At 46.6% G+C, this 15,905-nt stretch overlaps 1 protein-coding gene and 1 long non-coding RNA gene across 6 annotated transcripts in view; one reads left to right on the top strand and one right to left on the bottom strand.

Moving 5' to 3' along the window:
• Positions 1-8,964, top strand: part of LOC307032435 (sentrin-specific protease 7-like) — a 29,484-nt gene extending 20,520 nt beyond the window's left edge. For all 4 annotated transcript variants that reach the window (XM_079670415.1, XM_079670413.1, XM_079670414.1 and 1 more), the window contains exons 10-21: positions 769-978; positions 1,068-1,270; positions 3,932-3,990; positions 6,082-6,198; positions 6,273-6,389; positions 6,532-6,624; positions 6,703-6,779; positions 7,777-7,826; positions 7,926-7,969; positions 8,038-8,106; positions 8,224-8,374; positions 8,617-8,964. In XM_079670415.1, coding sequence (XP_079526541.1) covers positions 769-978; positions 1,068-1,270; positions 3,932-3,990; positions 6,082-6,198; positions 6,273-6,389; positions 6,532-6,624; positions 6,703-6,779; positions 7,777-7,826; positions 7,926-7,969; positions 8,038-8,106; positions 8,224-8,374; positions 8,617-8,745 — 1,319 coding nt within the window. In that variant the 3' untranslated portion in view covers positions 8,746-8,964. The remainder of the gene's footprint in view (positions 1-768; positions 979-1,067; positions 1,271-3,931; positions 3,991-6,081; positions 6,199-6,272; positions 6,390-6,531; positions 6,625-6,702; positions 6,780-7,776; positions 7,827-7,925; positions 7,970-8,037; positions 8,107-8,223; positions 8,375-8,616) is intronic.
• On the bottom strand, positions 1,508-3,552 carry LOC307032436. 2 transcript variants are annotated; one of them, XR_013806251.1, is made up of 4 exons: positions 2,867-3,552; positions 2,112-2,675; positions 1,914-2,033; positions 1,508-1,845 (listed from the first exon to the last, which is right to left on the bottom strand). It is a non-coding gene; the product is annotated as an uncharacterized lncRNA (long non-coding RNA). The 2 variants fall into 2 exon arrangements; XR_013806252.1 differs by lacking the exon at positions 2,867-3,552 and adding an exon at positions 2,728-2,836.
• Positions 8,965-15,905: the final 6,941 nt, after the last annotated feature.

Raw genomic sequence — 15,905 nt, 5'->3', positions numbered from 1 at the left:
GTGTTCTGGTGCTCCAGGAGCAAGCAGGTAACCATGTGTGTGTTCTGGTGCTCCAGGAGCAAGCAGGTAACCATGTGTGTGTTCTGGTGCTCCAGGAGTAAACAGGTAACCAGGTGTGTGTGTTCTGGTGCTCCAGGAGCAAGCAGGTAACCAGGTGTGTGTGTTCTGGTGCTCCAGGAGCAAGCAGGTAACCAGGTGTGTGTTCTGGTGCTCCAGGAGCAAGCAGGTAACCAGGTGTGTGTTCTGGTGCTCCAGGAGCAAGCAGGTAACCAGGTGTGTGTGTTCTGGTGCTCCAGGAGCAAGCAGGTAACCATGTGTGTGTTCTGGTGCTCCAGGAGCAAGCAGGTAATCAGGTGTGTGTTCTGGTGCTCCAGGAGCAAGCAGGTAACCATGTGTGTGTTCTGCTGCTCCAGGAGCAAGCAGGTAATCAGGTGTGTGTTCTGGTGCTCCAGGAGCAAGCAGGTAACCATGTGTGTGTGTTCTGGTGCTCCAGGAGCAAGCAGGTAACCATGTGTGTGTGTTCTGGTGCTCCAGGAGCAAGCAGGTAACCAGGTGTGTGTGTTCTGGTGCTCCAGGAGCAAGCACGTAACCAGGTGTGTGTTCTGGTGCTCCAGGAGCAAGCAGGTAACCATGTGTGTGTTCTGGTGCTCCAGGAGCAAGCAGGTAACCAGGTGTGTGTGTTCTGGTGCTCCAGGAGCAAGCAGGTAACCAGGTGTGTGTGTTCTGGTGCTCCAGGAGCAAGCAGGTAATCAGGTGTGTGTTCTTCAGGTGAGTCCGAGGGGGCTTCTGAGCAGGTGGATGTGTCGGTGGTCGCCTCGCAGCTGCGGGGGTACGGCATGTGGGACGGGGGCGTGGCTCAGGGAGGCTCCCTATTGGCTGAGAGGATAGGCCCCGCCCCCTCGCTGCTGTTCCTCTGGGTGACTGATGCCCAGGCCAGCGTATTGGAGAGGGAGCTGTCAACCATCACCACCTCATCAGGTAGTAACCTGTTTATACCCTGATAGGAACACACTGAGCAACCACTGGGAAAGTAAACTAAATGTAGTAAAGGTTCTGCCCCCCCCCAGGCCCAGTTTGCTGCTTCCTGATTCTGGTCCTGGAGGATCATCTGCAGGAGCTCCAAGCCGCCCTGCTGGCCTCCATCCTGGACATGACGGAGTACCAGAGAAACTGCTCCTCCCCCCCGCTGGAGTGGACCGATGGGCTGCTGCTCCTACACAGTGCCCCGCCCCCTCTGGACCAGCACCTCCTCGGGCTGATGGGAAACTCAGTACGTTCTGAACCCCCATACAGGACCAGAACCTCCTTTATCTAGACCAGAACCTGCTTTATCTAGACCAGAACCCCCTTTACTTTATCTAGACCAGAACCTCCTTTATCTGCCAGAACGTCCTTTATCTGCCAGAACGTCCTTTACTTTATCTAGACCAGAACCTCCTTTATCTGCCAGAACGTCCTTTACTTTATCTAGACCAGAACCTCCTTTACTTTATCTAGACCAGAAACCCCTTTACTTTATCTAGACCAGAACCTCCTTTACTTTATCTAGACCAGAACCTCCTTTATCTGCCAGAACCTCCTTTACTTTATCTAGACCAGAACCTCCTTTACTTTATCTAGACCAGAACCTCCTTTATCTGCCAGAACCTCCTTTACTTTATCTAGACCAGAACCTCCTTTACTTTATCTAGACCAGAACCTCCTTTACTTTATCTAGACCAGAACCTCCTTTTCTTTATCTAGACCAGAACCCCCTTTATCTGGACCAGAACCTCCTTTACTTTATCTAGACCAGAACCTCCTTTATCTAGACCAGAACCTCCTTTACTTTATCTAGACCAGAACCTCCTTTATCTAGACCAGAACCTCCTTTACTTTATCTAGATCAGAACCTCCTTTATCTAGACCAGAACCTCCTTTTCTTTATCTAGACCAGAACCTCCTTTATCTAGACCGGAACCTCCTTTACTTTATCTAGATCAGAACCTCCTTTATCTAGACCAGAACCTCCTTTACTTTATCTAGATCAGAACCTCCTTTACTTTATCTAGACCAGAACCTCCTTTACTTTATCTAGACCAGAACCTCCTTTACTTTATCTAGATCAGAACCCCCTTTATCTAGACTAGAAACTCCTTTACTTTATCTAGACCAGAACCTCCTTTAGTTTATCTAGACCAGAACCCCCTTTACTTTATCTAGACCAGAACCTCCTTTACTTTATCTAGACCAGAACCCCCTTTATCTAGACCAGAACCTCCTTTATCTAGACCAGAACCTCCTTTATCTGGACCAGAACCCCCTTTACTTTATCTAGACCAGAACCTCATTTATCTAGACCAGAACCTCCTTTACTTTATCTAGACCAGAACCTCCTTTATCTAGACCATAACCCCCTTTACTTTATCTAGACCAGAACCTCCTTTATCTAGACCAGAACCCCCTTTTATCTAGACCAGAACCTCCTTTATCTAGACCAGAACCCTCTTTATCTAGACCAGAACCCCCTTTATCTAGACCAGAACCCCCTTTATCTAGACCAGAACCTCCTTTATCTGCTAGAACCTCCTTTACTTTATCTAGACCAGAACCTCCTTTATCTAGACCAGAACCCTCTTTATCTAGACCAGAACCCCCTTTATCTAGACCAGAACCCCCTTTATCTAGACCAGAACCTCCTTTACTTTATCTAGACCAGAACCTCCTTTACTTTATCTAGACCAGAACCTCCTTTATCTGCTAGAACCTCCTTTACTTTATCAAGACCAGAACCTCCTTTATCTAGACCACAACCCCCTTTAATTTATCTAGACCAGAACCCCCTTTATCTGGACCACAACCCCCTTTAATTTATCTAGACCAGAACCTATTTTATCTAGACCAGAACCCCCTTTATCTGGACCAGAAACCCCTTTACTTTATCTAGACCAGAACCTCCTTTATCTAGACCAGAACCTCTTTTATCTAGACCAGAACCCCCTTTATCTGGACCAGAAACCCCTTTACTTTATCTAGACCAGAACCCCCTTTATCTAGACCAGAACCTCCTTTATCTGGACCAGAAACCCCTTTACTTTATCTAGACCAGAACCTCCTTTATCTAGACCAGAACCTCCTTTATCTGGACCAGAACCCCCTTTACTTTATCTAGACCAGAACCTCCTTTATCTAGACCAGAACCTCCTTTATCTAGACCAGAACCCCCTTTACTTTATCTAGACCAGAACCTCCTTTATATAGACCAGAACCTCCTTAACTTTATCTAGACCAGAACCTCCTTTATCTAGACCAGAGCCCCCTTTACTTTATCTAGACCAGAACCTCCTTTTCTTTATCTAGACCAGAACCTCCTTTATCTAGACCGGAACCTCCTTTTCTTTATCTAGACCAGAACCTCCTTTATCTAGACCAGAACCCTCTTTATCTAGACCGGAACCCCCTTTTATCTGGACCAGAACCCCCTTTATCTAGACCAGAACCCCCTTTACTTTATCTAGACCAGAACCTCCTTTATCTAGACCAGAACCTCCTTTACTTTATCTAGACCAGAACCTCCTTTACTTTATCTAGACCAGAACCTCCTTTATCTGGACCAGAACCTCCTTTATCTAGACCAGAACCCCCTTTACTTTATCTAGACCAGAACCTCATTTATCTAGACCAGAACCTCCTTTACTTTATCTAGACCAGAACCTCCTTTACTTTATCTAGACCAGGACCTCCTTTATCTGGACCAGAACCCCCTTTACTTTATCTAGACCAAAACCCCTTTACTTTATCTAGACCAGAACCTCCTTTATCTAGACCAGAACCCCCTTTACTTTATCTAGACCAGAACCCCCTTTACTTTATCTAGACCAGAACCTCCTTTATCTAGACCAGAACCCCCTCCTCTCTCTGCAGAAGTTTAAACCTCCTTTCTCTCTTTCAGGGGAAAAACCACCTGAGGAAGTCCAACCTGACCCCCCCAGGCCTGCTGCTCCCCACCAGGTAACCCCCTAACCCTAACTTAGTCCCACTGTAGACCCTAACTTAATCTCACCCTAGACCCTAACTTAGTCCCACTGTAGACCCTAATTTAGTCTCACCCTAGACCCTAACTTAGTCCCACTGTAGACCCTAACTTAGTCTCACCCTAGACCCTAACTTAGTCCCGCTGTAGACCCTAACTTAATCTCACCCTAGACCCTAACTTAGTCCCACTGTAGACCCTAATTTAGTCTCACCCTAGACCCTAACTTAATCTCACCCTAGACCCTAACTTAATCTCACCCTAGACCCTAACTTAGTCCCGCTGTAGACCCTAACTTAATCTCACCCTAGACCCTAACTTAGTCCCACTCTAGACCCTAACTTAGTCTCACCCTAGACCCTAACTTAGTCCCACTGTAGACCCTAATTTAGTCTCACCCTAGACCCTAACTTAGTCCCACTGTAGACCCTAACTTAGTCCCACTGTAGACCCTAACTTAATCCCACCCTAGACCCTAACTTAATCTCACCCTAGACCCTAACTTAGTCCCACTGTAGACCCTAATTTAGTCTCACCCTAGACCCTAACTTAGTCCCACTCTAGACCCTAACTTAATCCCACTGTAGACCCTAACTTAATCCCACCCTAGACCCTAACTTATTCCCGCTGTAGACCCTAACTTAGTCCCACTGTAGACCCTAACTTAATCCCGCTGTAGACCCTAACTTAGTCCCGCTGTAGACCCTAACTTAGTCCCACTGTAGACCCTAATTTAGTCTCACCCTAGACCCTGACTTAGTCCCACTCTAGACCCTAACTTAGTCCCGCTGTAGACCCTAACTTAGTCCCGCTGTAGACCCTAACTTAGTCCCACTGTAGACCCTAACTTAGTCTCACCCTAGACCCTAACTTAGTCCCACTCTAGACCCTAACTTAGTCCCGCTGTAGACCCTAACTTAGTCCCGCTGTAGACCCTAACTTAGTCCCGCTGTAGACCCTAACTTAATCCCACTGTAGACCCTAACTTAGTCTCACCCTAGACCCTAACTTAGTCTCGCCCTAGACCCTAACTTAGTCCCACTGTAGACCCTAACTTAGTCCCGCTGTAGACCCTAACTTAGTCCCACTGTAGACCCTAACTTAGTCTCACCCTAGACCCTAACTTAGTCTCACCCTAGACCCTAACTTAGTCTCGCCCTAGACCCTAACTTAGTCCCGCTGTAGACCCTAACTTAGTCTCACCCTAGACCCTAACTTAGTCTCACCCTAGACCCTAACTTAGTCTCGCCCTAGACCCTAACTTAGTCCCGCTGTAGACCCTAACTTAGTCCCACTGTAGACCCTAACTTAGTCCCGCTGTAGACCCTAACTTAGTCCCACTCTAGACCCTAACGGTACGTCTACACTACAGGCATCAAAAAATGCTTTCAACGCTTCGCCCAATCACTTGAATGGGGTGACGTAGAAGATTTTTAATCTTCGCCGAACTGCATTGTGGGGAGCATGGCATGGCTTTGCAAGCATCACAAGCATCTATCTATCGGCATCAAAAGTTGAACAATGTTCAACTTTTGAGGCTCGATGCTTGGCATCAGCCAATCAAATTCCGTTTATGCAAATCCCGCCAGTGCAAGCGCAGCCAATCAAACCGCGTGCAAGCTGGGAGAGCCAGACCGCAGTTCATTTCCTCATATTCCAAACGAGATATTACGGTAGCAAATCACCCGGTTCTTTACGACCGGAACTATTTACCGGGATACAAACCGGAGGAACCAGGCATGGAGGGAGGTGGCAGAGACAGTGGGTGAAACTGGTAGGTTTTCGCCTGTTTGGAGAGTTTATATCCAGTTTACTTCCTTTTAACATTGCTATTGCTTTGTATGTCGGGGGCGGGAGATTCATGTGATTGGTTGCTCGCAAAAAATCGCCAAGCTTCAGACACGCCCAGCTTCAAGATTTTTTCATGCCTGTAGTGTAGACGGGCCGTAACTTAGTCCCACTGTAGACCCTAACTTAGTCTCACCCTAGACCCTAACTTAGTCCCGCTGTAGACCCTAACTTAGTCCCTGAAGGTGCAGGTTTTGGTTAAACCCTGGTTTTGTCCTTAGGCTGATCCAGTACCCCGCCCCGCCCTCTAAAGGCCGGATCTCGGTCACGAAGGAGGATTTGTTGCGCCTTCGAGACGGAGAGTTCCTTAACGACGTCATCATCGACTTCTACCTTAAGTCAGTGAACAGATAAAGCAGTTTCTGACGTGTTTTATTGTGAAGGCGGTGCTGACTTCCTATGTGTCTTGCAGGTACCTGATCCTGGAGGGGGGGGGCTCGGCCTGCGATCGGAGTCACGTGTTCAGCAGCTTCTTCTACAAACAACTGAGCCGACGGAGGGCGGCGGGCGAGGAGGACGCCTTCATCCCGTAAGGACCTCTGACAGAGACTTTCTAAATAAAGGGGGCTTTTATTGAGAAGCATCAAAGCCTTGAAGACTAACCCAGAGAAACTTTCAAAATAAAGTCCTTCCCCAGTTTTAAAAAGGCTCTATTAAACTCCTGTCCTCAGAGACCGGGACAGGAGGCATCAGAGGGTGAAGACCTGGACCCGACACGTGGACATCTTCTCCAAAGACTTCCTGTTCGTGCCTGTCAACCAAGAGTGAGGGAAACGTCTTTTTTTACTATGTGTTGGTCCTTTGTATTTAGTTGTTGTTGAATCATCTGTTTCTTGTCCCAGAGCTCACTGGTTCCTGGTGGTGGTCTGCTTCCCCGGCCTGGAGGAGCCTCAGCACCAGGAGTTCACCTGTCCTGCAGGTGAGCCACCTCCATAGATCAGGGCTTTTATTGTGGAATATCAGGGCTTTTGGCTTTTATTGTGAAATATCAGGGCTTTTATTTTTAAATATTAGGGCTTTTGGCTTTTATTGTGAAATAGCAGGGCTTTTATTGTGAAATAGCAGGGCTCTTATTGTGAAATATTATGACTTTTATTGTGAAATATCAGGGCTTTTATTGTGAAATATCAGGGCTTTTATTGTGGAATAGGAGAGCTCTTATTGTGAAATATTATGACTTTTATTGTGAAATATCAGGGCTTTTATTGTGAAATAGCAGGGCTTTTATTGTGAAATATCAGGGCTTTTATTGTGAAATATCAGGGCTTTTATTGTGAAATAGCAGGGCTTTTATTGTGAAATATCAGGGCTTTTATTGTGAAATATCAGGGCTTTTATTGTTAAATATTATGACTTTTATTTTGAAATATCAGTGCTTTTATTGTGAAATATCAGGGCTTTTATTGTGAAATATCAGGGCTTTTATTGTTAAATATCAGGGCTTTTATTGTGAAATATCACGGCTTTTATTTTGAAATATCAGGGCTTTTATTGTGAAATATTATGACTTTTATTGTGAAATATCACGGCTTTTATTGTGAAATATCAGGGCTTTTATTGTGAAATATCAGGGCTTTTATTGTGAAATATTATGACTTTTATTGTGAAATATCAGACTTTTATTGTGAAATATTATGACTTTTATTGTGAAATATCAGGGCTTTTATTGTGAAATAGCAGGGCTTTTATTGTGAAATATCAGGGCTTTTATTGTGAAATATCAGGGCTTTTATTGTGAAATATTATGACTTTTATTGTGAAATATCAGACTTTTATTGTGAAATATTATGACTTTTATTGTGAAATATCAGGGCTTTTATTGTGAAATATCAGGCTTTTATTGTGAATTATTCTGACTTTTATTGTGAAATATCAGTGCTTTTATTGTGAAATATCAGGCTTGTGTTGTGTCTCAGCTGCAGGTAAACCTTCGTCCAACGATCTGAGACCTCAGTCTGAAGCGCCGGTAAATATGTTTATAATTAATATATTTCAACAAATAAAAATATATAATAAATTAATGTATTATTGTTCTTATTGACTGTGTGTCATTGCTCTCCTGCAGGAGTGCACGGAGCAGAGCTGGCGGAGGGACACAGTGTTGAAGCGGTGAGTGGTCTGCATAGAGCCTTTATTTTGGCGGGGTGTGTGTATCTGACGGTGTGTTTCCTGTCCAGGCCGTGCATTCTGGTGATGGATTCTCTGAAGCTGTCGCACAAAGAGACCGTCTGCAGGCTGATCAGAGAGTGAGCACACACACACACACACACACACACACACACACACACACACACACACACACACACACACACACACCTTCTGTTCCCTGCAGCTGTGTGTTTACAGGTGTGTGTGTGTGTCAGCTACCTGCAGGTGGAGTGGGGGGTGAGGCGGGGGACAGCCAGGGTGTTTTCGGGGGAGTCGATCAGGAGCAGCGGCTGCAGAGTTCCTCAACAAAACAACTGCAGCGACTGTGGAGTTTACTTGCTGCAGTACATGGAGAGCTTCCTTCAGGTACACACACACACACACACACACACACACACACACACACACACACACACACACACACACACACTTATATTTTATATATTTTTCAATAGTTTTGTCGTGCATGATGCGTTAAGTAGTACATCTGAACGTGTGATTCAAACATTTTAAACATTTCAAAATAAAAGTCTCGTCACATCTTGAAACGAGTTGTTGTCGCGTAGGGAGGTTTGAATCTGAACGGAGCTCTCTGATTGGCTCCCCAGAACCCCGTGGTGCACTTCGACCTGCCGCTGCGATTGGAGAACTGGTTTCCACGGCAACGCGTGCGTCAGAAGCGCGAGGAGATCCGCGGGCTGATCCTGGATCTGCACCGAGCGCAGAAACACACATAAAGGTTTATTATTATATTTTTATACCTTCAGGAGAATCTAATAAACTATAACGTCTGACTGAGGCTTTTATTTTGAAAATCACTCGACTGTGTTATGGTGAAAATAAAGAGCTGTTGTTTTTCTGCTTATTTATAAAAACTATTATGTTGAACTGTAAATAATTTTCTACCTCGTTTTCATATTTCTCACTTCCTGTTAAATAAACGATGTTTATTGAAAGTGTTTGTCAAGAGAGAAGCTTTTATTTTGAAAATGACTTCAATATGCTGGTGTGTGTGTGTGACTGTGTGTGTGTGAGACTGTGTGTGTGTGAGACTGTGTGTGACTGTGTGTGTGTGTGCCTGTGCGTGTTACTGTGTGTGTGTGAGACTGTGTGTGTGTGAGACTGTGCATGTGTAGCCCCCCTGCTGAGGACCAATCAGCTTACAGATCATTAAGTGGATCAGACGGATGGGGGGGGGGCTGAAGGAGGTTTCATGTTTAAAGACACAACAACAGATAAAGGGGAGACGACTTTTATTTTGAAATTCAAAAACAAAGTGGTGAATTTCAAAATAAGAGCGTAAATGATTCTGGATATTTGGGCGTTTTTCTCGTAGTACCCTCAAGTTGTTTTTATTTACTCTTGTTTATCTAGACCCCCCCCCCCCCCCCCCGATGCGTTCAGGCTCCCCTCAGCCGTCGTACTAATCCCAGCGACGGGAGCTCCAGATTAGACCGATATAAAGCCTCCATCCTGACTCCCTGCACTAATCCCCGTCTGATAGAAACTGATCCTGATCTGCTTCAGAGGGGAAGACATAAAGATAAATGTTAAAATAAATACAGTCTGTTTGGAAGAATTTAAGTTATTACATTATATTAAATTACACTAGACCACAAGGCTCTGAGACGGCGGCAGATTAGGTCCTTGGAGCCCCCCCCCACGTCTCCTCGTCTCCACCTGTAATCCCTTGAACCAATAAAAGATGTCTGCCATTGTTGGCGCTGATGCGGCGGGGGGTCACGGTCCAGACGCTTCATTACAGTCAAGTTATAATCAAACCCCGACTCTCCAGGAAAACAAAGTCTCAACCGAGTGAGGAGGTTATTAGGGTACTGTCTCTTTAAGAAGGGATCAGTATCTGTCGGGTACCTTAAAGAACCCCAAAGTGTGAGAACATGGGCCCTTTCTCATTTCTCTAACTCCCCTCCTCGACTCCTATCCTCGAGACTTAGTCCCGCCCACAGGAGATGCGAGCGGAGGAGACGAGGAGGGGAGTCGAGGAGGGGAACCGAGGAGAGAGGAGTCGAGGAGGGGAAGCAGCAGGCGGTTAGAGAAATGAGAACTCCTCTCCTCTGAGCGGTCATTTTAAAGAGACGTCCATTAATGATGACAGGAGGCACAGCAGCCCTCTGTCTGATGGACAGATGTGTTCATGACCACTTAGATATTTACTTTGATTCATTCACAGTGCGGTATAATGAGACAATAACAGGCTACAGATGCGGACACACACACACACACACACACACACACACACACATATACATATATACAATTTCAGACTCAAACAGAGCACTCTCATAGAGACTGGATATATCCCCCCCCCCCCTCTCCCCTCTCTGGTCGCTACAATGAGGAAAATAAATTACGGGTCAAAAGTTTTATTTACAATTATTAAAAGTAAGCAGAGGACACCAAACCAACTGAGACCTGTCTGTCTGCTGCATCTACGCACTGTACCACACACACACCTACACACTGTACAACACACACACCTACACACTGTACCACACACACCTACACACTGTACCACACACACACCTACACACTGTACCACACACACACCTACACACTGTACCACACACACACCTACACACTGTACAACACACACACCTACACACTGTACCACACACACACCTACACACTGTACAACACACACACCTACACACTGTACCACACACACCTACACACTGTACCACACACACACCTACACACTGTACAACACACACACACCTACACACTGTACCACACACACACCTACACACTGTACCACACACACCTACACACTGTACCACACACACACCTACACACTGTACCATACACACCTACACACTGTACCACACACACACCTACACACTGTACCACACACACCTACACACTGTACCACACACACCTACACACTGTACCACACACACACCTACACACTGTACCACACACACCTACACACTGTACCACACACACACCTACACACTGTACCATACACACCTACACACTGTACCACACACACCTACACACTGTACAACACACACACCTACACACTGTACCACACACACACCTACACACTGTACCACACACACCTACACACTGTACCACACACACACCTACACACTGTACCATACACACCTACACACTGTACCACACACACCTACACACTGTACAACACACACACCTACACACTGTACAACACACACACCTACACACTGTACCACACACACACCTACACACTGTACCACACACACACCTACACACTGTACCACACACACACCTACACACTGTACAACACACACACCTACACACTGTACCACACACACACCTACACACTGTACCACACACACACCTACACACTGTACCACACACACACCTACACACTGTACAACACACACACCTACACACTGTACCACACACACCTACACACTGTACCACACACACACCTACACACTGTACAACACACACACACCTACACACTGTACCACACACACACCTACACACTGTACAACACACACACCTACACACTGTACAACACACACCTACACACTGTACCACACACACACCTACACACTGTACAACACACACACCTACACACTGTACCACACACACCTACACACTGTACCACACACACACCTACACACTGTACCACACACACACCTACACACTGTACAACACACACACCTACACACTGTACCACACACACCTACACACTGTACAACACACACACCTACACACTGTACCACACACACCTACACACTGTACCACACACACACCTAAACACTGTACCACACACACACCTACACACTGTACCACACACACACCTACACACTGTACCACACACACCTACACACTGTACCACACACACACCTACACACTGTACCACACACACACCTACACACTGTACAACACACACACCTACACACTGTACCACACACACCTACACACTGTACAACACACACACCTACACACTGTACCACACACACACCTACACACTGTACCACACACACACCTACACACTGTACCACACACACACCTACACACTGTACCACACACACACACCTACACACTGTACCACACACACCTACACACTGTACCACACACACACCTACACACTGTACCACACACACCTACACACTGTACCACACACACCTACACACTGTACAACACACACACCTACACACTGTACCACACACACCTACACACTGTACCACACACACCTACACACTGTACCACTCACACACCTACACACTGTACCACACACACCTACACACTGTACCACTCACACACCTACACACTGTACCACACACACCTACACACTGTACAACACACACACCTACACACTGTACCACACACACCTACACACTGTACCACACACACACTGTACCACACACACACCTACACACTGTACCACACACACACCTACACACTGTACCACACACACCTACACACTGTACCACATACACACCTACACACTGTACAACACACACACCTACACACTGTACAACACACACACCTACACACTGTACCACACACACACCTACACACTGTACCACACACACATCTACACACTGTACAACACACACACCTACACACTGTACCACACACACCTACACACTGTACAACACACACACCTACACACTGTAACACACACACACCTACACACTGTACCACACACACACCTACACACTGCACCACACACACACCTACACACTGTACCACACACACACCTACACACTGTACCACACACACACCTACACACTGTACCACACACACCTACACACTGTACAACACACACACCTACACACTGTACAACACACACACCTACACACTGTACCACACACACACACCTACACACTGTACCACACACACACCTACACACTGTACCACACACACACCTACACACTGTACCACACACACACACCTACACACTGTACCACACACACACCTACACACTGTACAACACACACACCTACACACTGTACCACACACACCTACACACTGTACCACTCACACCTACACACTGTACCACACACACACCTACACACTGTACCACACACACCTACACACTGTACAACACACACACCTACACACTGTACAACACACACACCTACACACTGTACCACACACACACCTACACACTGCACCACACACACACCTACACACTGTACCACACACACACCTACACACTGTACAACACACACACCTACACACTGTACCACACACACACCTACACACTGTACCACACACACACCTACACACTGTACCACACACACCTACACACTGTACAACACACACACCTACACACTGTACCACACACACACCTACACACTGTACCACACACACCTACACACTGTACCACACACACACCTACACACTGTACCACACACACCTACACACTGTACCACACACACACCTACACACTGTACCACACACACACCTACACACTGTACCACACACACCTACACACTTTACCACACACACACCTACACACTGCACCACACACACCTACACACTGTACCACACACACACCTACACACTGTACCACACACACACCTACACACTGTACCACACACACACCTACACACTGTACCACACACACCTACACACTTTACCACACACACACCTACACACTGTACCACACACACACACCTACACACTGCACCACACACACCTACACACTGTACCACACACACACCTACACACTGTACCACACACACACCTATACACTGTACCACACACACCTACACACTGTACCACACACACACCTACACACTGTACAACACACACACCTACACACCTACACACTGTACCACACACACACCTACACACTGTACCACACACACACCTACACACTGTACCACACACACACCTACACACCTACACACTGTACAACACACACACCTACACACTGTACCACACACACACCTACACACCTACACACTGTACCACACACACACACCTACACACTGTACCACACACACACCTACACACCTACACACTGTACCACACACACACCTACACACTGTACAACACACACACACCTACACACTGTACAACACACACACCTACACACTGTACCACACACACACCTACACACCTACACACTGTACCACACACACACCTACACACTGTACCACACACACACCTACACACCTACACACTGTACCACACACACACCTACACACTGTACAACACACACACACCTACACACTGTACCACACACACACCTACACACTGTACCACACACACACCTACACACTGTACCACACACACACCTACACACCTACACACTGTACAACACACACACCTACACACTGTACCACACACACACCTACACACCTACACACTGTACCACACACACACCTACACACTGTACAACACACACACCTACAGCTCCTAAATCAAGCTACAGCCGTTGTGTATTTTATTTTGTGAAGCACTAACTGGTTTTAGAAACATCTGGACTCTTTGTTTGTAGATATCTACTAAACTAAAGCAGAGACAGAGAGTAGGTCTGTTACACTGAGTGATATATATTATACACACTGCTCTGCTTTCTGCACGGACCTCTCAGCTGTTCTCTCTGGAAACATGGCGTCGTGATGAGAGCAGTTAATAAAATAATATCCAGGGGATGCATGCAGAGCTGTGATTGGCTGAGATCAGTCCGGCCGTGCGTCACGACTCTTTGAAACATCTCTGTTCCCGGAAATGCATCCACGAAGGAGCCGAGGAGGAGCCATCAGTGTCTCCTCGGTTAGAGCTCCTCCAGAGAGCCTCCTCTCTCCTCTCTCTTCTCTCCTCTCTCCTCTCTCCTCTCTCCTCGGTTAGAGCTCCTCCAGAGAGCTTCCTCTCTCCTCTCTCCTCTCTCCTCTCTCCTCGGTTAGAGCTCCTCCAGAGAGCCTCCTCTCTCCTCTCTCCTCTCTCCTCTCTCCTCGGTTAGAGCTCCTCCAGAGAGCCTCCTCTCTCCTCTCTCCTCTCTCCTCGGTTAGAGCTCCTCCAGAGAGCCTCCTCTCTCCTCTCTCCTCTCTCCTCTCTCCTCTCTCCTCGGTTAGAGCTCCTCCAGAGAGCCTCCTCTCTCCTCTCTCCTCTCCTCTCTCCTCTCTCCTCGGTTAGAGCTCCTCCAGAGAGCCTCCTCTCTCCTCTCTCCTCTCTCCTCTCTCCTCGGTTAGAGCTCCTCCAGAGAGCCTCCTCTCTCCTCTCTCCTCTCCTCTCTCCTCTCTCCTCGGTTAGAGCTCCTCCAGAGAGCCTCCTCTCTCCTCTCTCCTCTCTCCTCGGTTAGAGCTCCTCCAGAGAGCCTCCTCGACGCTCGATCCTCAGTCCTCGAAGTGCATTTAGAGAAATGAGATGTCCTTCAACATGGCGCGCTGAAATTCATTTCCGGGTCACTACCGGAGGACCGAGGAGTCGAGGAGTCGAGGAGGGGGATTTGATGAAATAAGAAAGGGCCCCGGTCTGAGTTCCTGTTGTGTAACTTGCTGTTCATTTCATTTCATTTCATTTCAAACCTTTATTTAGACAGATTGGTCCCTTGAGATCATCGATCTCATTTACAAGGGAGACCTGCATCATTTAGTTCCACATGAAACATAAAAACAACAAACAAACAACAGAGGATATCATATTTACATATTCAACATTTACAAATACCCAGAGTGTCAGAAAGCATTTCATTTAGACGTGCCTTAAATACATTCAGAGAAATAAAAATGCTCAATTTCAATTTTGCCTGTAGACTGTTCCAAGCAAGTGGAGCTGCGCACATAGAAGCTGTCTTAGCTTTTATGTGCGCTGTTGTCTCTTGTTGTTGTGTTCCTGTTGTTTGTTGTTGTGTAACTTCCTGTTGTTTGTTGTTTTTGTGATCCTGTTGTTTGTTGTTGTGTAACTTCCTGTTGTTTGTTGTTTT

This window comes from Notothenia rossii (assembly GCF_949606895.1).
Source record: "Notothenia rossii genome assembly, chromosome: 3".
In the NCBI taxonomy this organism is placed as follows: Eukaryota; Metazoa; Chordata; class Actinopteri; order Perciformes; family Nototheniidae; genus Notothenia; species Notothenia rossii.
Note: the sequence above shows the minus strand (reverse complement) of the source record. Positions and strands in the feature narration are given on the sequence as shown.